This window comes from Dipodomys merriami, unplaced genomic scaffold (genome assembly GCF_024711535.1).
Source record: "Dipodomys merriami isolate MVZ:Mamm:240054 unplaced genomic scaffold, mDipMer1.0.p SCAF_148, whole genome shotgun sequence".
Classification (NCBI taxonomy): Eukaryota; Metazoa; Chordata; class Mammalia; order Rodentia; family Heteromyidae; genus Dipodomys; species Dipodomys merriami.
The window spans coordinates 2,497,817-2,521,947 of NW_027202804.1; the positions used below are offsets into that span (position 1 = coordinate 2,497,817).

Below are 24,131 nucleotides of genomic sequence, written 5' to 3' on the forward strand. Positions count from 1 at the left end.
AGATAGCTGCTCAGATCCCCAGATAGAGCAAAAGAAATGGGTTCAAAATGATGAACCATTTCAAAGTTGGTACCATGAATTCCATCAAGATGAATCATTCCATGGGCCTTTTTCATCTAGACCCTCACTTCCATTTAGAAAGTGGGGCCTGTGGGGCTGGGAAGGTGGCTCAGTGGTAGAGCACTTGCCTTGCATGCCTGAGGTCCTGGGTTCGATTCCTCAGCACCACATAAGCAAAAAGAAAAAAGCCAGAAGTGGCGCTGTGGCTCAAGTGGTAGAGCGCTAGCCTTGAGCTGAAGAGCTGAGGGAAAACGCCCAGGCCCAGAGTTCAGGCCCCACGACCGGACCCCCCAAAAAAAAGAAAGAAAGAAAGTGGGGCCTCTATGTCTTCATGGGCCTGCTTTCTAGAATGGAGCTCAATATGGCAAGCACAAGGAACATAATTCAAGTTGGAAATTTTTTGCTTGACTTTCACTTTTCCATTTTATCAATGTCTATCTCTCTTTCTTTTTCTTAAACACATCCGGTGATGAATACCTAAACTCTAAGTGCATTAGGCCTACCACACTGAAACCACCCAACCATGAGGATTCTGTTATTTTCCCCTAAGAGGTAAGTATTTAATCTTTAATGGCTAAGCCAAATGAATAGGATGGGGTAGCTGTTTAAGTAGAAGACAGAAAAATACAGTATTCTGTGATTGGGCAAGAGTTTTCCCCATGAACCTTCAACTCAGGATAAATTCTTGTTCCTAGCAAAAGCAAGAGATCCCATTAAAATGCATGAGATGCCACAGAGTGGTTTGTCTGAGTCTTACTTTAGAATGATTTTACTGATCAGCCTCATTGGTGTGATTCTTTTTCCCTAAAACATTGCAGCTACACATATTACACACACACATACACACACACACACACACACACACACACACACACACACACACACAATTTAAATATGATCTCCACAGAAATGATCAGGAAGCAAGTTATAAATAGGAATGCAGTTAAAATTCTTCATTCAGCAGGAAAGGAGCGAGGAGCAAAATAGTGTAGAAGACACAAATAGAATTAATCATAAAGCAAAAGCAAGACATATCCAGCAGATTTGACCATTGCTTTCCAGTATCTCTACTTTCAGTCAGTCATGTTATTTGGTCAATCCTACACATTCACCTGGAATGAATCACTAGCTTACTTTTTTTTTTATTGCCATGGTTCCGCGGCTCTTGCAACTTTGTACCAGGTCAAATCTGACCTGTCTAGCCCCAAGTCAAGTCCCACCTCTCGTCATTTCCCATCCTTCCAACTGCTGAGAGTTTTAATATCGTGAGCTATAAATCTAACCAATGTGCCATACATCTGGGTATACATCACATTTATAATAATAAAATAACCCCCCCCTTGAGATTCTAGATAAAATACTCCATCCTTAGCTCTACACACAGGAGGTCTCTCTAACCTAGCCCCTTTGTGCCATTTCCTTCTTCATCCCCTTTCATTTCACACCTCAGGCTTGTCCTTCTGAGCTACCCATGGTGCATTCAAATGTCCCATGATTCTGTGGGCTTAATTCTGATTGACATACTCCCTTTCTCTCCCTGTGTGGCTATTTCATTCATCTGCTCAGAAATAGCTCCCACTGCTCACACCTGATGCTCTGCCCAGGGCCTCCCCAAAGACTTTGTGTCTCTCTGTCTTGCCGTGCCTTTCACAGCACGCAGGGCTTTTCTGCAGGACTAGAGAGTGGGAAAGCTGAGCTGAGGGCCAGGATGAGCTGTCCTCCAGCCGCTGACCAGCAGACCTGCAATCACAATGCTCCCCCACCCCGCCCCAAGCACCCCTAGACGATTCCATAGATTTACGATTCCATAGATTTTGTTAAAATCTTAGTCATAAATACGAGTATAAAAAAAAAATGTTCCATTTCCCAGAGTCAAAATTCTGCTCTCAATTGTGATCGGGACGTTTCCAATGCTGAAGACACGCGTCACAAGAGGCACCACACCGCGGAGGGTGGCTAAATATTTGTTGAATGAATAAATGAATAACGTAAGCACAGAAAGGTGAAAGTCTGGGAAATGAAGGAAATTACAAGTGGTAGGATCACTTTAATAGACTGAATGAACCATAACCCAACCCTCTGAACAGTAATTGTAGAAAATGAACTACAAAGGGGAAAAAAAACTCTTGTTTCCATTTCCTGGAGTTTATTTCTATAAATATTATTTTGTATGATCAGATGCACATAGGTACTATGTCTCTGTGTTCCTCTCCTAAGAATATCCTGCTTTGGTCCCACTGTATGTGAATGCCTAAAAGACGTATAATTTATCATGTCCAAGTGTATTTATTTTTATCATCCAGTGTTTTTGCTAGTAGATTTATAGGCACATTCTAGCTACCACAAATGAGGGAAACCATGCAAACTATGTTTCTCTGGGTCTAGCTTACTCCACTTAATAAATTTTTTCCCAAGTCTTTCCATTTCCTTATGAATGGTACAATATCATTCTTTCTGTTGGATGAGTAGAATTCTATTATGCATATATACCACATTTTCTTGTTATGTAACTGTAACCCCTCTGCACATGACCTTTATAAGATGAACAAAAAAAAACATGAAAAAATAAAATAAATAAACTGAAAAGAAAAAAATATATTTGGAAAGCTGAGAAAAAGAGAAGAAAACCCAATACATCCATGGAATATTAAAAAATATATTTCATTGCAGTAAGAATTTTATAACATATTTAGCTAATATCTTCCCCTTCACTATAATTCTCTGAATCATCAGAGACAACTGAAAAATAATCATAGTCCCAACACATGCAACTCTAAGAGTTCATTTAACATGGAACATATTCAACCGGTGTGATTGCTATGGATAGTTTCAAACTACCTCCACCCATCTGATCAACTCCATTGACATTACTGGTCACTCATAGACTTATTTGAAAGGAAATGAGAAGAAAGACACTGGGAGGTTATCAGATCACAATGCTGTTATCTAGGAATCCATATTGAGACATAATGTCCCACCGTGTGTTTTCTATTAGAGTTACTTCAGGGCATCTTTTCGAGTCCTCTCCATTTCATGTTGGGTTCCCAAATGGCAAGAATTGAGGTACATTTATGATTTTACTCTCCGACCTGAACAAGAACAGGTTGTTCCTTTGTGGCTATAACGGGCGTGGAGACGGATACATGCCGTGCTTGCCCTACTCTCTCTGCAAAATTGCTCCTGCAAGCCTTTTTGTCCACACACCACACCAGAAGCTCATGGAGAAAAGCAGGAGAATTCCTGAAATAACATCCAGACAGACAAGTACCCATCCTGTCTGTAGCTCTTGCTTTTAAGAAGGAGGCATGGTTCGGGAAATGACTTTGGCAAGACATGGTGCCAACCGGAATGTTCCAGTCAAGCCATTTCACTAAAAATGCTACCATTACTTCTGAGCCGTCCTTGTATTCCTTAATTTAAAAGAACACAATGGCCCCCCTGTAGTCCTAGCAATTGGGAAGCTAACATAGGCGAACCACAGAGTCAGGAGTCTGAGAACCACCTGAGCAATAAGGAAAGATCTCTACTTCAAAAACACAAAGAATGAAATAAAGAAGGAACTTGAATTGTCTTGTTTCCACAAGGTGTCATGATTTACCATTCCAAGATTAGCCATTTACTGAACCAAAAATCCCACTCAGTGTTTTATCTAGCACACACATACACATATACCAAAAAAAAGATATGATGACAGGCATTTCTTTTCAACACAATCTCATTCGACACAACCTCATTTGTTCTAAGCAAATAGCTATACAACTGTGAGTAGATACTTCATAGATATTTTGTAAGCACACAGTTACAAGAGTTCACTTAAAATTGTATTATACAAATTATTATGATTCATTTTAGAATTAATTAATGCACTATACAATCACTTCCTTTTTTTAATGTACATAATAAGTACACCTGTAAAAATACAAGGGGGGAAAATCTAGAAAGTAGCACATAAATGGTGTTAAAGAGAATCTTAGTAAAGTCATCATCATCGTTTTATTCAATAAGGAAAATATGTAAAGGTATGGTGTATTGCTTGTGAGCAGCAAGAAGAGATATTAATCGCCTCAGAAATAGCTATCAAGTGATCTGGGCTAGACTTGCAGGGGTCGACAGTCAAAGAAAATGTGAGGCACAAAATGCCCTGAGAACTTGTGATATTTTTTCTTTTTTAGGAAGAGGTCAGAGTTAATGAGAAACACCATTCAGAAGCCTATTAGCTATCTCACAAAACTATCTGCTTTCCAGGAGCCTGCTCTAGGCACGGGGGCTGCTTTAGCTTGGGAAACTCTGTGCACAGTCACAATGATAACTCAAAGAATTTCTTTTTACTTCTGTCTTTTTCTTGTCTGCTTTTTTTTTTTTTTGGTTTGTGTTTGCTTTTGTTTTCAGATAGTTTGAACTTACTAGGCAAGGGTTCCCTCACCAGAGCCTTGACTCCAGCCCCTCCTACTCTGGTTATTTTTGAGATTAAGGCCATTGCTTTGGAGCCTGGGCTAGACTGAATCCTCATTCTTCTATTTTCACTTCCCACAGTGGCTGGATTGGCAGGCAGGAACTACCATACCCACAGCTTGCTGGTAGGATGGGGTCCCAGAAACATTCTCTACTCCACCCCCAGGTTGGCCTGGCCTGAATCTCCCCATTTCATCCTCCTTTGTATTTGGGATGAACAGTGCAAACGCCCCATTCCTAGCTATTGGTTGAAACGGAGTTCCACAGGCTTTGTGTCTGATCTAGCCTCAAACAGAAATCCTCCTCATCTCTACTCCCAAGTGGCTAGGATTATAGGTGGGAGCCACTGGCACCTGGTTCTTTTCTTTTTGCTGTGCACTAAAGAGACATGGTTTTCCCTGATTACAGAAAAGAAGAAAAGCATTGACTGACACCAGAATGTTTTCTTGAAATGGTGACATGTTCCTCAAAAAGATAAGGAACATTTAAAAAAAGAAAAGAAAGATAGGGAAATGGGAGAGGCCAGGGGACAATGAAACTCAACACCCAGAGCAGAAAGGTAAGAGATGCACCTCATCAGTGTGCTTCCTGACTTCTAGGGAAGGCACTAAGCTGATCGGTACAAGAGGAAAGCCAAATTCACAGCCGTCCATCGGAGGCCTCAGGCCAGACGGACACGCGTGAGGAAGGTGGTGGGGCGCTGTCCGGGGTTGGACAGGTCCCAGGACAATTGGCAAGCCCGCTGAGGAGTGAAGGCCCCACCTGGCAGGTGACAGATGCACTTGTGAGTTCTGCCAAACGTGACCATCCGACCCACGGCCGCTGGTTCACACGTAGGCACAAATGATGCTGCTGGAAATCATACCAAGCCATCTTTCAGGGCCATCCATTCTTGAGCAGAAAAAAAAAAATGACTTTCTCCTTCCAGAAGAAATCTAGATTTCTTTTCTCTTTTTTTTTTCTTTTTGACAAGGCAAAAAAAAAAAAATCAAGCAATGACCTTGAACCATGGGTGACACTGACGTTTGTAAATGGCAGAAAATCACCAGACTCCTAAGGGAGCCGTGTACCTACTAGAAGAAGATACGGGGTTAGACTGAGGGAATTCACAGAAGAAATCGATGTACAGCCAACTGGTTCAAAATAGAGGAATGTTCAAATAAGAGCATAAGCATCTGATGAGCTATTATGAACCCTTTATAAAGAGACAAATATAAAGACTATTGAGCCACGGGAGATGCTCACTGGAAAGGCTGGATGACGTTCAATAATAGATGGGCAACACCTGCCCCAGAGTGGAGGGCCTGGGATACATTTTGGCTTCGACAAATTTTAAATGGACTTATGAAAAGTTATTTGGAATGATGATGATTGATTTGTTTGATCTGGTTTGATTTGGGGCATAAAATGTATCCCCAGGAACGAAAGAGACATAGATGTAAACTCTGAGGTTGATGGCGTAGGAAGTAGGAAAGTGGCAAAGAAAAATAAACGTCATGATCAACTTTTGGGGAGGGGTGGTGAGGGTGGGGGGGAGAGCAGGCACCAGTCAGTATCATAAAGGAGGAAGTAATTTGAAGGGGATAAAACAAGACTTGTGAGAGTTTCTATGGGAATGTTGGCAATACATAGAGATGATTTTTAACAAAGGGCAGTAAATTATCATCCTATGAATCTCTTAGGCTCTGGGGATGAGTTATTTGAAAGAGAATAATGTGCTCAAAGGAAATTACTTGCTTCAAAGACATAAAACTATTGTGAAATGATAGAAAGGCATGGTGTGTGGGGGCGGGGGAATCCTGGCCACACACATCTCCAAAGGATATCGGAGACTCTTGGGTAGAGGGTGCTAGAGAACACTGGTACAGATCACAGGGCAGGAGAGTAGCGGGCGTGGGGAGTGGAAACAATAGTAGTACCCATCACAATCAGTTAATTGATTTCCTCTAAATTCTTTCCTGAGACAACAAGTCCTAGCACAGGGGTTCAAATAGCCCAAATTTCCACCCCACACCCATTCCACACACACACACCCAAAAATCCAACTCCTTTCTACAGGTTACAAAATACCTGGCAGGGTACTAGGCCAGTTTTGTTTCTGCCCTCCACAAACTCTCCCCCTGCCCTATATTCAGGGACAGACTCCCTTTGGACACCAGTGTCAGTCAGGTAGGCCTGTGTAGCAAGTACTTCCAGCTGAGTCGCTTCCACTGGAACACGTTGTGGATTCACAGTACTCGAGGCTGAGTCCCAAGACCCCTGCTCTTGGTTCTTCCTCTCTGGGTCGCTTTGGCAGCTCCTTCCAGATTTTAGTCTCCTGGTTTGTAAAAGAGAATCCTTAATACCCGCTGTCTCACAGGTTCAAGCAAGATGGTAATGAAGAAACCGACCCTCCACCACCACCCACATTCCACAGAGCACAACGTAAGAGGAGGATTTGTCATCACTGATGTCAGCACATGTCGGCAGGTGTGCAAATTTCGGAACTCTAATTCCAGCCATAAAAGCCACAAATGTGTGCCACAGGGGGAAGAAACATGGGAGGCAATCTAAAAAGAAAAGCGGTGGGGTTTTAATAAGAAAAATTATAACCGAAGAACATGTGGGCAAATAAAAGTGGGAAATAAAAAGTTCAGATCCAAAAAAAATTTTTCATGAAGGCTCATCTCTATCTCTATCTCTATCTATCTATCTATCTATCTATGTATCTATCTATCTATCTATCTATCTATATCACCCAAAGCCATGAAACAAAATGACTTGTGGATGTTTGTAGACAAAGTGGCAGCTAGTAAGGTGCAAGGACACCTTCGATGAAGTTAACAATGGGGGAGGGGTTGAGGAGAGAGGAGGAGTTCTTTTTTTGCACTCTCCATAAAGGAGAAAGGTTTTCCCAACCTGAAAATGTAAAATAAGTCAGTTCAGAGAAGCTGAGATTGAAGGTGGATGCAGGCATTGAAATTGTGGCAAGTGCTTTGTGTACCAAGTCTATACCGGAAAGCACAAGCAACATGGTGGCGCTACCAAGATGGCAGCACACACAACCGACGTGGAAGGGGACAGATTTGTCTTCTCTTTATCTTATGATAACGGTGTTTTCATTTTTTTTCTTTTTGCTTATGTGGTGCTGGGGAATCGAACCCAGGGCCTCACGCATGCAAGGCAAGCGCTCTACCACTGAGCCACCTTCCCAGCCCCGGTGTTTTCATTTTTGTTTTTGTTTTTTTGCTGTTTTCCCATCCATTCAATTTGGAGTCCTCAATTTCAAATGGTTCAAGATACCTGGGTATGGGTGGTACATGTCTGCAATCCCAGCTAGTGACTCAGGAGGCTAAAATCTGAGGATTGTGGTCCATAGCCTGCTGGGGCAGGAAAATCTATGGGACTTCTGCTTCCAATTAAGCAGCAAAAAGCTGGAAGTGAAGATGTGGCTCAAGTAGTTGAATCTAGCCTTGGGCGAAAACAACTAGGGAGAGAAGTAAGAGTGCAAGGCGCCGGGTTCAAGACCCAGTACCAGAAAAAAAAGAAGTTTAATCTAGTGACTGATCAAACTTTTGTCATAAATCAAAAAGATGAGGTGTTGGGAGTTTAGCTCAGTGGAAGAATGGTTGGCTGGCAAATCCAAGGCCCTGTATTCGGTCCTCAGCTCTAATAAATAAACAAACAAATAAATAAATAATGAGGTGTTGGGGGAAATAAAAAAGATGTGGTATAGGGGAAGAGAGAGCAAAAGACTATATAAAAATAGATCAGCCAACATGCCTTCGAACAAATTATGACAGGACAGAATCAATTGCCCAACCTAGCCAAATGACATATAATACAGAAAAATTCAGAGTCATACTTTTGTTGTTGTTGTTGTTGGTCATGGGGCTTGAACTCTAGGTTTGGACACTATCCCTGAGCTCTTCAGCTCAAGGCAAGTGCTTTACCACTTGAGCCACAGTGCCACTTCAGGTTTTCTGGTGGTTCATTAGAGATCAGAGTCTCAAGGACTTTCTTGCCAGGGCTGGCTTTGAACCGTGATCCTCCTGAGTAGCTAGGATGACAGGTGTGAGCCACCAGCACCCAGCCAGAGTCCTACTTTTAAAAGGGAAACACAAAAGAATGGTCAGCTAAATAAAAGTGACTTGTTTAATAGTGAACATACCGCATCCTCTTCCAATGTGATGGGCCCATCTTTCCTGATACTGGCGTGGCAATTGGAAAGCAAAATATAAACCTTCCATGTATCTTTTGTTGGGAAAAAAAATAGCTTTGCTTTCCAAAGAGTGAAGAGTTTTATAAAGATCTGAGCAGGATCAGGTTGAGCACAGAAGTGGGGCTGGGTCTACTGTGTATGGAGGAAGGCAGGGAGGCTGTGTTCGGCTTCCCAGGGGAGCTTGGGGGACACCGAATGCGGGTGATCCTGGCAAAGACAACCACACAGTAAAGACCAAGAGAGGGAGCTAGAACCAGAGCCCGATTTTCCAGCAGAGAAACCAGTGGGACTCAGACAGAATAGAAAGGTAGGCAAGGGCCAGGCGGGTAAGAAGACCGCTTATTGCTATGCTCCTGAGCCTGAACTTCACATTGAAAAAACATAGTGCTGAGATTTATCTGTGAGACGTAACTAGTTTTAAATAATCATCATAACAACCTGCACATTGATTAAATCTACCGGTGCATTATGTCAGGCTCATCTAAAGAATACGCTGAGAGGTGTAGGCAGTGGCAGATACGGTTGCGTGACACGGAGAGGAAGGAAAGGAAATCGCAAGGCCCAGTGAGGACAGGAAGAAGGACCAGCTGCCTCACCAGCCCTATCAGCCAAATCAAGCCTGGCACTGGCTGGCATGGCAGATGTCACAGCCAGCTCCTCCCCAGCTCCAGGAAAACGAAAGACAGAAATGATCACAGGAGGTTTGATTTTGCTCACTCAGAAAAACAGAGAACTTTCTGGCATCTTCTCTAGAGAATGCATCCATGATTAATGACACAACAACACTTACCGCCTTCATGCTAATCTATTTCATGTTGCAATTACACACACACACACACACACACACACACACATTTATATAAAGCCATACCATACCATGGACAAGCAGAGCTTCCAAAAGAAATGAATATGATCATTTACAAGGTAAGCCAGTAAAAAAGAAAAAGGAAGGAAGGAAAGGAATTTAGTCTCAGTTTTACATGTTAAGCAGAGCAAATGATTGCAAGCATAATTTGACTTTTAGTATACCAAATATCCTACGCCACACTTTTATTAGCCTGCTTTTCTGCCATTCCTTTAATAGACGCTGTATTTGATTATGAAATGTTTCATTTCAGCATTTGCTGTTTTGTGGTCAAGGGTGCTATGGATTTAAGAAACCAAAGGTTATCTTCAGAAAGTGGTCTGTGCTTTCTTAAATGTAGCCTGCCTCTGTCTACCAAGTTGTCTCAATATTTTGTTTTTAAAAGGAAAATGACTCCATCTTATGACACTTAAGAAGTGAGGTTATGATGCTTTAGAGGCGCATGAAAGTTTTCTTACCCAAACTATATAATACTATATAATACAGTCTACAGTGCTACAATGTGACACTTCAAATAAGCAAAGAGATCATACACAGCATGAAACAAAAGGACCTAATTGAGTAGCTTTATAACCTTGCCCAGAATTCCCTCACCACCAATTTAGACAGAATTGCTTTTATTTTAGCAATGTTCTTTTAATTAAGTCCTAAACATCTAAAACATGGCAAATGTAAATATGTATTATAAATCCTTAATTATGAGGATCAGCAAGCATTCATGCAGTTCCCTGCCTTGGAGATAGGTTCTCTTTTTGTTGTGGTTGTTGTTTGTTTCAAATCAGCCAAAATTGAGAGATAAAAGTGAATGATGTGAGAAATGTTAAACTTCGTTCATTGTGACTTTCTCTTGGTACCAGTATCGTTTTACCACGTTGTGTTTTGAGAGCTAAATTATGCTTCCATTTGCCTTCAGGCTTTAGAGCCAAAATCTATCCTGCCATTTCTAACCTTCAGCATTCAGGAATTGATGAGAAGTTCTTGCAAAGGTTCATGACCCTGCTGTTGTCAGAGAAAATAAAGAACTCTGAGACAGCATGGGGGCAATATTGTTTTTTATGTTTGGGGTGAATGTAAACTTTGGGTTCCTAAAGTAGTCATCCTGCTCATGTTTTAATCCTACACATTGCGGGGCGGAGGGGGGAGGATTGTTTTGTTATTCAGGTGTGGTCTTTCGTTAGTTATATAAATTAAATTGTATGTGCTTATGAGACATCTGATGATGTGTGAACACATATACACACTGTACAATTTTCACATCAGAGAAAAACTTACCTAGCTCCACGAACTGTTGGAAAACTGTACTGGAAGTGATTCTGATGTGGAAAGCAAAATAAAAAGCAAACCTTCTCTAAACCAATACTACTTCCTTTGAAATGTACCACCAAGAGCAATGCCTCCCAATTCCCCTAACAATAAATGTATGTACATGAGATATATGTATATATTGTTAGAGGACATAGATATAAATATTATATATATATTATATATAGCCCATTCCTCAGTTTCTACCCCAAATATCCTCTTCTATATGTGCACACACATGATCACGCACACACACAGTAATAATTTTCTCTCAGCAACTCAGTTCCCTTCAAGGCAATTTTCAATTTAACTTCTTCCTTTTGCTGTGCCATCTATTGATTGACAGATTTTAAAAGACAACCAAGTCTGGAAGAAGATTAGTTAGGTAAGTGATAGACAGATACATGATAGATAATAAGTAGATGATGATACATAGACAGATATAGAGAAAGAAGGAAGGAAGGAAGGAAGGAAGGAAGGAAGGAAGGAAGGAACGAACGAACGAACGAATGACCGAACGAACGAACGAACAAAAGAAAGATATGCAGTCATTTAGAGCAAAGTAGCCTAGAAATTTCACTTTCTCATGCTATCCAGGAAAACTCTCTATTTTTCTGGTAAGTAACTGGCTTATAATGATGGGAAAATGAGAAGATCTTTCATTGGCCAAGACAATCAAATGTCTGGCCAAGGTCATCCATCCTGGCTACCACCAAGTCTGAGGTTTATCTAATTCCCAGAGAAGAGTATTGGTGTCCTTATTTTAAAGGGCAGTTTTTAAAAGTTTGTGTGTATTATAACTGCAGTGTAAGTCAAGTAATAAAATTACAGGTTATCGTTGGCCTAAAATGTCTACAATAACCATGATTTAGGAAGAGAAGTGACTCTGTGTATTTACATACTGCTTCTGAACAAATATCAACCTATAACCCTATTTGCAAGCACCATAACTACCAGTAGTGGGGGAGGAGAGAAAATAGTAACAGAAACAAATATGTCTTTTATGATTTACATTCTATCTTATTCTAAAGCACGGCTACATAATGAGAAGTACTTAATAAAAAAAAAGTAATTAGCACTCTAGCTATGATACACATCATACCATTTTCCCTTGGTAATTTAAAAAAAAACCTTAAGAGATAAATTTTATCACTACTCTATTAAGTACTTATGGCATTAAAAATTTTTTATAGTTCCTAATTTTTGAACTACTCAAAATGTCAAGTATGTGCAGGCTTCACTCACTTTTCCAATTATTACATTGGAATGACTCATTAACTGTAACATAAACAGGCTCAATTTTACCTCCTGTTATGCTGTGTCCCCATTTTATTGCCAGAGTACCATTTTTGCCATGAACCATGATGAAAACATTTATTGCAGGGGCAGGGAGGAGGGATTCCACAGCATGTACGCTTTCTCTTCTAACTGCCACGCACTAATGGGAACACGTCATGGATTTTGCATTGTGCATGCTTTACGATTACACACACTATAACAACACTCTATTTTTGAGTATGTGCATGCCTTAGTGAAAGACATGTGGGCAAAAACTGACTCAAAAGTCACCTGAAGCCAGACGTTGGTGGTCCACACGTGTAATTGTAGCTAGTCAGGAGCTATTCAGCTCCAAAGATCACAGTTCTAAGACAGCCTAGGCAGGAAATCCATGAGATTTTTATCTTTAATTAACCACCAGAAAGCCAGAAGTAGAGGTGTGGCTCAACTCGTAGAGTGCCAGCCTGTGGACCAAATAGCATTCTGGAAAGTCTAAAATTAAATAGATTGAAAATAAGGAAAGCCAGTTATGGAAGTCAAATAAATATAATCACATACATTAAACATATATATATGTTATATATTTATGTTATAGATAACATAGATGGAGATATATAAACTATGGATAACTAGTGGAAGCACACAGTCACCCAGCCATAGCCTTAGAACTCATTGAAGAAATTTAAATGTTGAAATGTAATACCAAAACAGTGAGGACGACCATCCAGTGGCATCCCCTCTTCATGACCTCTATCTTCTGTGGAAGTGTAATTTATAGGAACTTAGAACTATGGGTAGATTGTTCTTTCTCAAGACATTTTTAAACTTTTTTTTAAAGAAACTCCAATCTTTTAAAATAAAATGTTCATCTTAAAGGCAGATGAACTCATTTAGAATATCTCATTCATTTGGAGAGTCGGTTTTTCCCAAGAAAGACTTTCAAAGGGCTAGGAATATAGCTCCAAATACTTTAGCGGTAGAGAGCTTGCCTAGCATGAGCAAGGCCCTGGATTCAGTCAGCAATGGTACTGTGGGGAGAACACAGACTTTCAGAAACAATAGCATTTATTTTATTTCTTTCTGAGATTTTCCTTCTTAAAGTGAATGAAGTCCGACCAAGCATTCAACATGATCATTCGCGATGTGCTGTGGAAAACCTGTATGGTAACGAGTATTTCTAAAAGTTTTGTATTAAAATTTCCATTAAAATAATCATGCATATTTTCTGAATTCACACCATCACAAACACACAATATGGTTCATTCTACCTCATCAAGGTGGTTAATTCATTTAAAAAAAAAAAAAAAACCTCTTTTTGAAGCACATACTGTATGATGGGCCAACCTTTTACTATCAGACTACTTAACTTGAAAAACAGCAATGATTCTGGATAAATAAACAAGTTAGTGAGGCCAAAATTCTCAAATCAGTAAAAATGGGAGAAAACAACCAATTGAACCAATCACTAAAATACAAAGCCACTGGAAAAAAAATCAGATTAAAAATCAGAATATTTACTAGAACTAGTCAGCTACTGATACGACCATGGATGCCAGTCTTTATATAACAATGTTAGGTACATTTTTCGTATTTTTCTTACTATTTTCAGGGGCTGGACTATTCTGTGAAGTTGTAATCAATAATAAGGAAAGGAAAAGGTTTTACAAAACGAAGAGTGAAGGATTTCTTAGATTATGTAGAACTAATTGGCAAACTAAAAGGTCAAATAATTCATTAGTTGACAACAGGTAGTGCCCAATATTGATTCATATGAGATAAAAGAGATGTGAATTCTAAACATAGTCTCAACTGGAGAAAAATGGGTCTTTGTACGGCTAAGTCAGATGGATATTTTAATGCACCAGCAAATCAAAAGCTGGGTAATATTACCAGCCCTGTTCACCATAGGAGGCCCAATGGTCAGACTCACAGATCCATTTTCCTGATACACAGACTAAGTTCAGTTCCAGTAGGTTCCATGAGGCTGTCCCTAGGTGAAGTATGATCAGGATATTAGGGCTTTGATAAGACTCAGAAATCTTCATTTAGAGTAGAACCATTAAAAGTTCATTTTTCAAAGTAAATATTTTGAATAATAGTTATTGGACAGCTATCATCTATCTATTGTTTATCTAGCTAATCTGCTTCCAGACTTGGTTGCCTTTGAAAATCTGTCCATCAATAGATGACAGAGCAAAAGGAAGAAGTTAAATTGAAAAATGATCTTTAAGGGAACTGAGTTACTAAGAGAAAATTATTACTGTGTGTGTGAGCATATGTGCACACTTGTGAGTGCATATATAGATGATATTTGGGGTAGGAACTGAGGACTAGGCTATATATATATAATATGTGATATTTATATATATTCTCCTAACAATATGTACATAGGTAACATATACTTCTTCAATAAGTATTGATATTTATTTATGAATAATATTTATATGAAAAATATTTTTAATATCCATTTACTTTGAATTCCAGTGGAATTTCCGGGACGCTGAATTATTGACAGTTATTTAGAGAATACAGTTCTGCAGTGAAGCTCACTGAGATGAAACCTTGCATGTGTCATCTGTACAAAATGGGGGGTGGAGGATGAAGTTGAACGTTTATAGAGCAATGCGGCTATTAATTTTTGACAACTCAGTATGGTAAACTGAAATGCTTTTTCCTACATTGGCAGCACAGATAAAGAAGTATACTCCATATATGTGAAAAAGGAACTTTAAAATTGAGGGGCTGGATGCGGTTGGGAGAAATGGGGGAGAAGGAGGAAAGGGTTGACACCAGTCAAGGTGCATTGTACCCATAAACTAACAAGTTAAACTGAAACTACTTAATGATAATACTATCAAAATGATGAAAAAAATATGCTCTATCATATTTTAAATCACTTTTCAAGATGCTGTAAATAGTGTAGTGTAAATAAAATGAAGCCAGTGATCAGTTCTTAGAAATCAAAAGTAAGTACAATTCCAAATGAACAAGACATTTACATACAAATTAATTATACTGGCATGAGAAAGTAAAAAGCACTTGCTTAATTATTGTGAATTCTCACTGGGTTGTGCTTAAATGAAAATCTATTTTTTAATTTGTTCTAGAAAGCTTGCCAATTTCAGTACTTTTTGGAAAGTGCTACTTTAAAAATCATAGAAATAAGAACCCTTTTCAAACAAGAACCTTCTGTCTTAGAACCAATTTGATTCCAAATTTGTTTCTGATTGGTGTGAGGTAGAATATTTTGCAGTCGTGACAATATAAAGTTAAGCAGAATTTTCACTCTAATATCTAAGATATAATCACTTACATACTTTCTTTGACACTGTAGCTTAATAGGATTAGTGACATGAAACAAGCCTTCTGGCAACCAACATTCTACAACCTGACAAATAATGTGTGTCCACTGAAATAAGATTTTTGAACAATAAAGTCATTAGGGAAAAAAATACATAAGGGAGATGACAAGTTGAAGGTTTTTTCCATTACTAGTTCTGGAAATATTACTATTACCTTCAATTCCATAGCTTTACAGGGGTATAGGTACATGCTAAATAATGAAGACAAAATTTTATCATGGTAGTATAAGTTATACACTCCTTTGCCTTGTCATTCTACTGTATTGTATTACATATGATTTAACTCAGAGGTCAATGAACTTGTCTATAAAAGAACCAGACAAAAAGAATATTATATAGGTATTTATCTAACAAGAATAGAAACAAAATGTTAACAATACCTTTTTGTAAAAAATAATATTTAAGTGCAAATTTTGCTTATTGTCAAGTTCTATGAATAAGATGGGTGGCAAAAATGTGAATTTCACATCATTATTTTATGTCATGAAGAATTAGGTTTCCTGTCCAATTTTTTTCAGCTAAAGCTGTTAAGAACCATTCCTAGTTTATAACCCAACAAAAAGAGGTACCAAGCCAGATTGGGCTTATGAGACATACTTTCCCCATGATCTAAATGCATTATCTTGAAATTAATGCTACACAAGTCTATCAATCTATTTTCATTTTTAAAAACCCAACTTAATCTTGATATAAGCATAGACAGACTGTATCAAGAGATTGTTTATATGTGATATGAATTGGGAGACTAATTCAGAAGTCAGTGATAATGCTTACCACTTTAAGAAATCAACATCATACCAAGAATCATGTGGAAATGGTGTCTGATTGTTAGTTTATGGGCTAGATTATCCCAAAGTGATAGAACAACTTTCTCAGAAAAGATGGATTCCATCAGTGAGGAGATGCATGGAACCATTGCTCTACACCCATGAGTCACGTCCCAAACCATATTTACATCAAAAGCCAGCCACTCGGTGTCACCTTACAGGGTTTTATGATCATGACACTACTACCATATTCTAGCTTTTTTGCTCCATAACTGAAGTACATTTGAGGGAGAGAAAAGACACAAAAGAAGCTTCTAGAAAGGAATACAAGATGGAGTGTTTATCATGGAAGGCTCTACACCCAGGTATCCACCTACTCCAGCAGTTACTTTCATTTATTACTGATATTATCCTATGCTTTGGTATCCTGGGGTAGATGTCAGATATGTTCTTTAGATCCATTATAGAAAATGAAGGACACAGTGAGAAACTAACATTTAATTAAAGGCATTGGTACGCCACTTAGTGGGCATTAATTAAGACTCGGCATGCCCTCCATCCTGTGAGCTCCAAGAGCAAACCCAAAAGCCAAGCTCTGGCCAGCCTCACCCTCACCATTGTGGAGAGCAGACCTGCCTTGTCCATAGCTTCATAATCACCACCCTACGTCCTTAAGAAGCAGCATCAAGTCAAGAAATGTCTTCCCATTTTAGAGGATGTCTCTTCACTGGAAAAGAAGAAGCTAGCAAGACATGGCATAGCTCCTCAAAGAGCAAGCCTTCTACAAGGATTTTTCCCTAGATCCCTCGATCTTTAACTAATAAACTCATTTTGACTGGGACAGAGAGAAGAAAGAAGAAGGAGGAATAAATTTTTTTAAAAAACCACTTCGGTGCTAGTTCACTGCTCTTGAAATGTCAAATGGGACACTAAGGGCAAAGAGGGACCATTCAACACAAATCATCTTAAGACATATGCTCTGATCAGGGCACATTCAAACACACAGGTCTGGTAGTTGGCACATATTTATGTGCCTATGTAACACAGACACACATATGTGCGCGCATGTGTGTGTGTGTTTATAGATTGTGACTAATGTGAAGTTTGTCTCAGCTGATTAATTGGATCAATTCATGTTCAAATCAAAGTACATCTACTGTCAGGTTTGCAATCCTCTGAAAAACTGGTAGCCAAGGGCAACTCAGTGGATGGCAGAGTCCCTTCTTAAAAATGAGTGGTAAATAAAGAGAAAAGGGTCTTTGTATTCACCTGAGAGTCAGGCCTTTGATTTTCCTTGTTTATATTCAGTTCTTCCTGAGTTTAATATTGGTATTCGACATCAATTCACTTTGTATTAATATATAGTCTCCTCTGGGGGATTATTGGGTTATTATATTATTGTAACACATTAAAATGCTTATGTTAAAATGCTCATCCTCTTGCATTTACCAGCCTTGCTCATAAACATTTATAATTGCTCTTCAAAAAGAAAAAGCACAAAACACGTGACACACTCTCTATTGACAAGCAGAACTTTATCCTTCTAAAGAGTAAATATTTCCTAAGCATTGAGGAACAAAATAAAAATTAGGAACTGAAACAGTCCCTTCTAAATCTCCAGCTGCAAATCCTTGTCAACACATTCACAAGAAACTACTAAATGCAACATTTCTTAACAACAGTCACTTAATGACATTTTTTTTTTGATCCTTGAAGAACCGGCCAACTCTTAAAACGTATGCCCACCCAAGAACTCTACCTTGAATGTTTAAAGACTCCTGATCATTTTTTTTTTAAGTCTATAGGTTTGCTAAGTATATCCAAGGTTTCTGAATGCATTGAACAACCTCCTCGAAACAAATTAAAGCTGGATGAATAGAAGAAGAATGAAAATGCCAAGTGTGAGAGACACAGCCAGAACCAGAGAGGTATGAATAGTATACAAAACTCAAATTTGAGCAGCTCCCCTTTTCCTTGGCCATGAAGATACATGACTAGAAAAAAAAAGCTATTCAATGGAGAACTGAGTGATACATTTTCCATGGGACTTCCAGAAAATAAATAAGCACAAACAACATGTCACTCAATTCATCAATATATGCAGCCTGGCGATGCACCGTGTGTTAAAAGAGACACCGCTAGGCCGGTGTGAATGAAGTCGCTTGCAAAGGAAGGACACTCCTGGCAATTCGCTTCACATCGCTACAGTGACCTCTAGTGCTTCCTTCTCAGCTGAACTTCAGCTGCTGGGAGAGGTAATACTTAACGCCTTGGCTACAAAAAGGAGAAACTTTGCATGTGTATGGCTGCGTTTGTTGTTGTTTGGTGTTGCTTGTTGGTTTGTTTTGCTGCAGCGCTGGTCATTTGATACCATTTTAGCAGCAGCGCAAGGTTTGGTGTAGGAAAAGTTAGGCGCATTTCAACTGACTTCCAGGATTGCCACATATCCAATTTCAAATGGCCCTGGAGTGAAGTTCTCTCCTTGAAGAAGAATAGATTATAGAGACACCCTGAAGTTAAATGAACTCCTACGAATGAACCCACAACACACCACCGCAGTCACGCAGTGAGAACAGGCATTTAGCCTGTCACGGTGAGTATAAAATTCTTCCCACGGAAGAGCCCTTTCACCTAACTTAAAACTAAGGCTCCCTAGCCAATGTTTATTTAGTTCCTGCTTCCTTCTCCTAAAACTAAAATCTGGCCCATCCAGCAGCCATATAAATTGAGGCCCAATCGGACACCAGAGCTGTTCTTATGAAATGCAGACACGCTTCTGCTTTGGAACCTGACGATGAAATAAAAAGTTTAATTTGCCCAGATTGTTTATTATTCACTGTGGAGGGGGAGACGAGGAAGGGTGGGATTCTTTCATTTAGACAATGAAAGCCAGATAGAACTTTTAAAACTTTGTCTATCACCCAAAGGAGCCTCTCGAGTTATTTGGAGAGATACTTGAAATTGGACATCAGATGCTAACCAATATTCTCTGAATCCATGAACTCAGAATGATTCAATCACAAGCAAATTCATGAGATCAAAAATTCAACCCTGAAAGAATACTGCTATGGAATAAATCAACCTGGATGTCTTTCCTTCAGATCTGCTACAGGGACCTGCCCCTCTTCTAGAGTATTCAAAGTGCTTCTCCAGGCTTTGAGGACAGGGCTCTTGATGCCAGAGATCTGTCTCCAGCAGCTCAGCCTGCTCGTGACGTCTGCAGCATGCCTCGGTTATTAGCCTGAAATCATCTGAATCGAGCAGCAGCTCCTGGCCTGCCACATTGCAAACTTCAGAAATCTAAGCTAATGCAGCATACATTCCAATCAAATTCAGTAATCCTACAAGAAAGGAAGCAAATGAAGACATTCACAGGCAAGTCCCTGGTTAAGATGCTAATTTTAATGTTTTACTAGAACTTGAGCATTCCCAATGAATATTCAAAGACAAGAGAGAGTCACATTGTGCTCCTAGACAGAAAGAAAGATAACACTTGGCATATTTTGCCCAGACCCACAGAAAAAGACAACTGCAAATCCAGTCACATTGGAAAACACACACACACACACACACACACACACCAATGTGTGAGTAACATTTCATCTCTAGCAAGAAGCTTTGCATCCATACTACTGGCAAATGATGATGGTTAGGGAAAAAAAACAATAACAACAACAGAATCAAAGTTTTTCCCGGGGACAGCCCCCTCCCATGCCCCCCTGCAAGTTCTCAATCATCTGCTGTGATACTCACACGAATTCCCAGCCTCTGCTCTGTCCCAGCTCTGAGTCCATAACAAAAGTAGCAACCGGAGGAGGGCTCCGGTGACAGACCCCATGTCCACAGCGACTGAGCCTCCCCAAAAGGGATCTGAGTGGCTCCCCCAAATGCTGGAGTCTGTTCTCAGTCGCCCTTTCCAGCTCACACTGGGTCTTCAGTGTCTCTAGGGGTGTGTGTGTGTGTGTGTGTGTGTGAGATCCCCTCTAGTCCCTCCCTCTTTACCTCTCTCTTCTCTCCTTCCCTCCTCCCTCTCTCTCTCTCTCCTCTCCTCCCCCCTCTCTCTCTCTTCTCTCTAGTCTCTCTCTTCTCTCTCCTCTCTCTTCTCTGCTCTGGCTCCTCACTGACAAGCACCCAGCATCTTTAACAAGCCTCCACAGGGCCCAAGCCACGCCCACTCCTCCCGCAGCTAGCCCCGAAATTGACATCCATTGGTCCAGCAAACACACAGCAGCAGCAGCAGCAGCAGCAAAGGCAGCAGCAGCAGCAGCAAAGGCAGCAAAGGCAGCGGGTGCAGAAGCTGGGAGCTCAGCCGCTGAGCTGCGGGGGATGAAAGCTGGACCCGAAGCTGCCTCCTGCTCCAGGCCTGCTCAGGGGCTTCCTCCCCTCCTCTCCTCCCCTGCCTTCCCCTCCTCTTCTTTCTCCAATAATCCTTAACCCTTCTTCTCCCCTGCTGGAAGGCAAGGCAAGGCAGCAGCGTCTCCTGATTTTCCGGGAGGTCTTGCTTCTCTCTTGCCCTGGCTACCCCCTCCCTGCACAGCAGGCTCAGGTAAGTTGCTTTAGGCTCGAAAACAAAGGCACAAAACAAGACAGAGAGAATTCAGCAGCACTGGTAAATTGTCCTGGAAGAAAATATTTGCTCTTGTTAGGGAGGGGGTTTTGGTGGGGTTTTTTTTCCTGTTTCTATAAAACTATTCTCTTCTAGCTTCTCTGGCAGCTAGGGTTTTATGATGGAATTCCTCACAAGGGAAACACAGCTGACACTCGTGGTTAGCAGATATATTTTTTTTAAATCAGCTGGTACTAAGTCTCCAAGAAATTAACATTTCTTATTTTAGTTAGCCTGTCCGGAGTACAAATCTACACACGCGATGTTTCAGTTAGATTTATCTTGCTGAATGCACCATGCTATAAACAGTAGCATACTACAATCATATTCTTTAATAGAAATTCCCAAAGGGCCCCAACCAGAGAGTGATGGAATTACACACACACACACACACACACACAACACATCATACACACACACATATAAAACACATCATGCACACACATATAAAACGCTTCGTACACACACATATAAAACACATCATACATACACACACACCACCACCACCACCACCACCACCACCACAAAATCCTCATTCCAGTGTCTCCCAGGAGAAAAGAGTAAGAGTGAATTCAGAAGATCAATAACTACAGACAAATCTTTCTTCTAGTAGCTTAACTATGACAAGAATATTAAAACATTTAAATAAGGACGTTAAGAAAGGAAGTTAAGATCACATAGTGTGGAGCTTATCACAAAGTATCACAGAAGATGAAGAAACATCAAGACATTTTACTGACAAAGTGCTAGCTTTTGAAGAGATGGGCTCTTGGAGCGAGACCTCGCACGCCTCTTGGAGACAGCAAACTAGAAGAGACCTAAGCCTTGAGCCGCCAGCATCCTGGCTGAGAAATAGAGAAAAAAAAGGAGAGGAGAGGACAGAAGCATTTATTTAAAATAATTTTTTAATGAGCACAGGTATTTAGCTCTTGTCAGCAAACAAAGCAGAGTGGATTTTTTATTTTCCTTATTTTGCAGTTGAGGAAACAAGAACAGGAGTTGCGCTGACTTGGAGCTGTCAGAATTGGGAAAGCTGGAGTTCATTATTCTGACACCACGTTTGTCCATCTCACGGAGTCATTTTGTTTTCCCCTAAGATCAGAATTCACCTCCTCCAGGAAAAGAAAGGCATCGCTTGATTGTTTTCTGTGTATTCTTCATTTCCTAGTTTGGGTCTTTCAATCATAGCATTAAGCAGACACGGCTATAAATTGAAATTTTGTGGCGATTCATTATTGAGGGGATTAAATTTTATTAAACATGTATTATACACCACCTGTTATCTAACTCCATGGTTGCTGCGATCGTTTGAGGGAAGCCGCATTGTATCTGCTGACTGAAGAGACTCCAGGTTAGTGGAGGTGAGCGGAGCCCAGTGCCTCCAGGAATGGGAAAGGAACTTGGCCTTGGTCCCTGAGGTCCCAACACTGCTCACTGAGATGGCTTGACGCTGAGAAATAGGCTTCCCAGCTCTCCCGGAGAAAAACATTCCTAGTCAAATGAGTCATTGTTTTCACATAACAAACTAATGAATTGTGTTTTAGGGATATTGAAGTTTGAACCCAGCCAGGCAAAGGGCCTGCCACCTGCCCACCCCCCCACCAGTGCCTGTACTTTGTTTCTAGATAGGGTCTCATGCTTGTGCCATCATGATCCCCTTACTTCTGACTAAAAGTAGCTGAGATTACCCATGAGTGTCACACCCGCCCTTACCTTTCTTTATCATTGTCTTACTCCCATCTATGAGCGATAGAAGAGAGGCCTCGTGTGACATTTCTGTACACACATGCAACCTGCCCAGATCACACTGCTGCTCCTTGCCCTCCCCCTTCTTCAAACAAATTCAACGGGTTTCACTGGGACATTTTCATAGAGCTTTGTCTTTTTTCAAACATGGGTATAGATAGGAAAAATGAAGGAAAAAAACAATCGAATATGCGATGACGATACATAATTAGGACAAAGTACAAATGACCATAGCAGTCCCCAAGAGGCGGGATTTTTCCTGTGTTCATAGAGGACTCTGCTATCAGAATGAGTCACAGACTAAAAACAAGAGTACTTCAAGTTTCTGCACAAACTCATTCTGGAGGGGGGGGAGGGGGGCTTGGCGGCTCAAATCCGTCATCCCAGCCACTCAGAAGGCTGAGATCAAAGGACCACAGTTCCAAGCCAGTCTGAGCAGAAAAGTTCATGAGACCTTTTACCTCTGAACAACAGCAAAAAAGAAGAAGAAGAAAGCTAGACAAAGGAGATGTGCCTCAAGTGGTAGAGCACCAGCCTGGAGTAAAAAAAAACAAAAACAAAAATCCAAGTGAGAGAGAACACACAGTCCTGCATTCAATCCTAGGACCATCAATAAATAAATAGATAAAGAAATGAATAAAGAATAGTCATCCCTGCCCAGGGGCCACAGAGAGGAGTGAGCTGTGTGGATTGAAGGCATGGTGGAGACGGCTTCGGTGTGGTACGCAGCAAGGCCTGGGTGTCGAGGAGAGCATCGGTCCCATCACCAAGACAATGACCTCAGCATCTCTTAGCGCCCAGAAGCAACCTGATGAGCAGAGGGATTACCGCTTGCCCGTGGGGCACATGGGGCACGTTCACCACAGGTACAACGTTAGTCACCCAGGCCTACTGACTGGGGCCTCGTTTCTCTGGTCAGGATGGTGGTGAAGATCAGAAAGCAAGAAGAAAAAATAGAACATCAGAAAAAAAGAGTAGTGGACTAATCTCGCATGGTTTGGGAGTGTTTGTTTGTTTCTGGTTGATTCAGCTCCCAGGAATGACATTTCCCTGCGTGTATGCATCTAGCTAGCGAGGCAAAAAGAACCCCAACTCTGACATGTAAGAGTTGATCAACACCTACAATGGGTGGGACCTTGCCTGAGAAGTTTTTGTAACTCAGATCAAGAGTTAGAGACGCATCCATCAGACAAAATTGTTCACTCTTCATTCTTCATTTCTCTCCCTGCCCCACCCCCCCACCCCCCAAGCCACCCTGGAGCTGTGGCTGAGAGGGCCAGTATTGAGGTGGGAGGAGAACTCAGGTAAAGAGTCCAGGCCTTGAGTTCAAGCCCCAGGATTGGCGCGCCTGTGTGTGTGTGTGTGTGTGTGTGTGTGTGTGTGTGTGTGTGTGTGTGTGTGTGTGTGTGTGTGTGTGTGTGTGTGTGTGTGTGTGTGTGTGTGTGTGTGTGTGTGTGTGTGTGTGTGTGTGTGTGTGTGTGTGCATGGAGTC

General features: G+C 40.7%; 1 protein-coding gene across 1 annotated transcript in view; it reads right to left on the reverse strand.

Annotated features, from left to right (window-relative positions):
- The window catches only part of LOC138826693 (contactin-associated protein-like 4), a 231,888-nt gene extending 211,515 nt beyond the window's left edge, over positions 1–20,373 (reverse strand). Inside the window, exon 1 of the mRNA XM_070021932.1 lies at positions 20,041–20,373. Coding sequence (XP_069878033.1) covers positions 20,041–20,125 — 85 coding nt within the window. The 5' untranslated portion in view covers positions 20,126–20,373. The remainder of the gene's footprint in view (positions 1–20,040) is intronic.
- Positions 20,374–24,131: the final 3,758 nt, after the last annotated feature.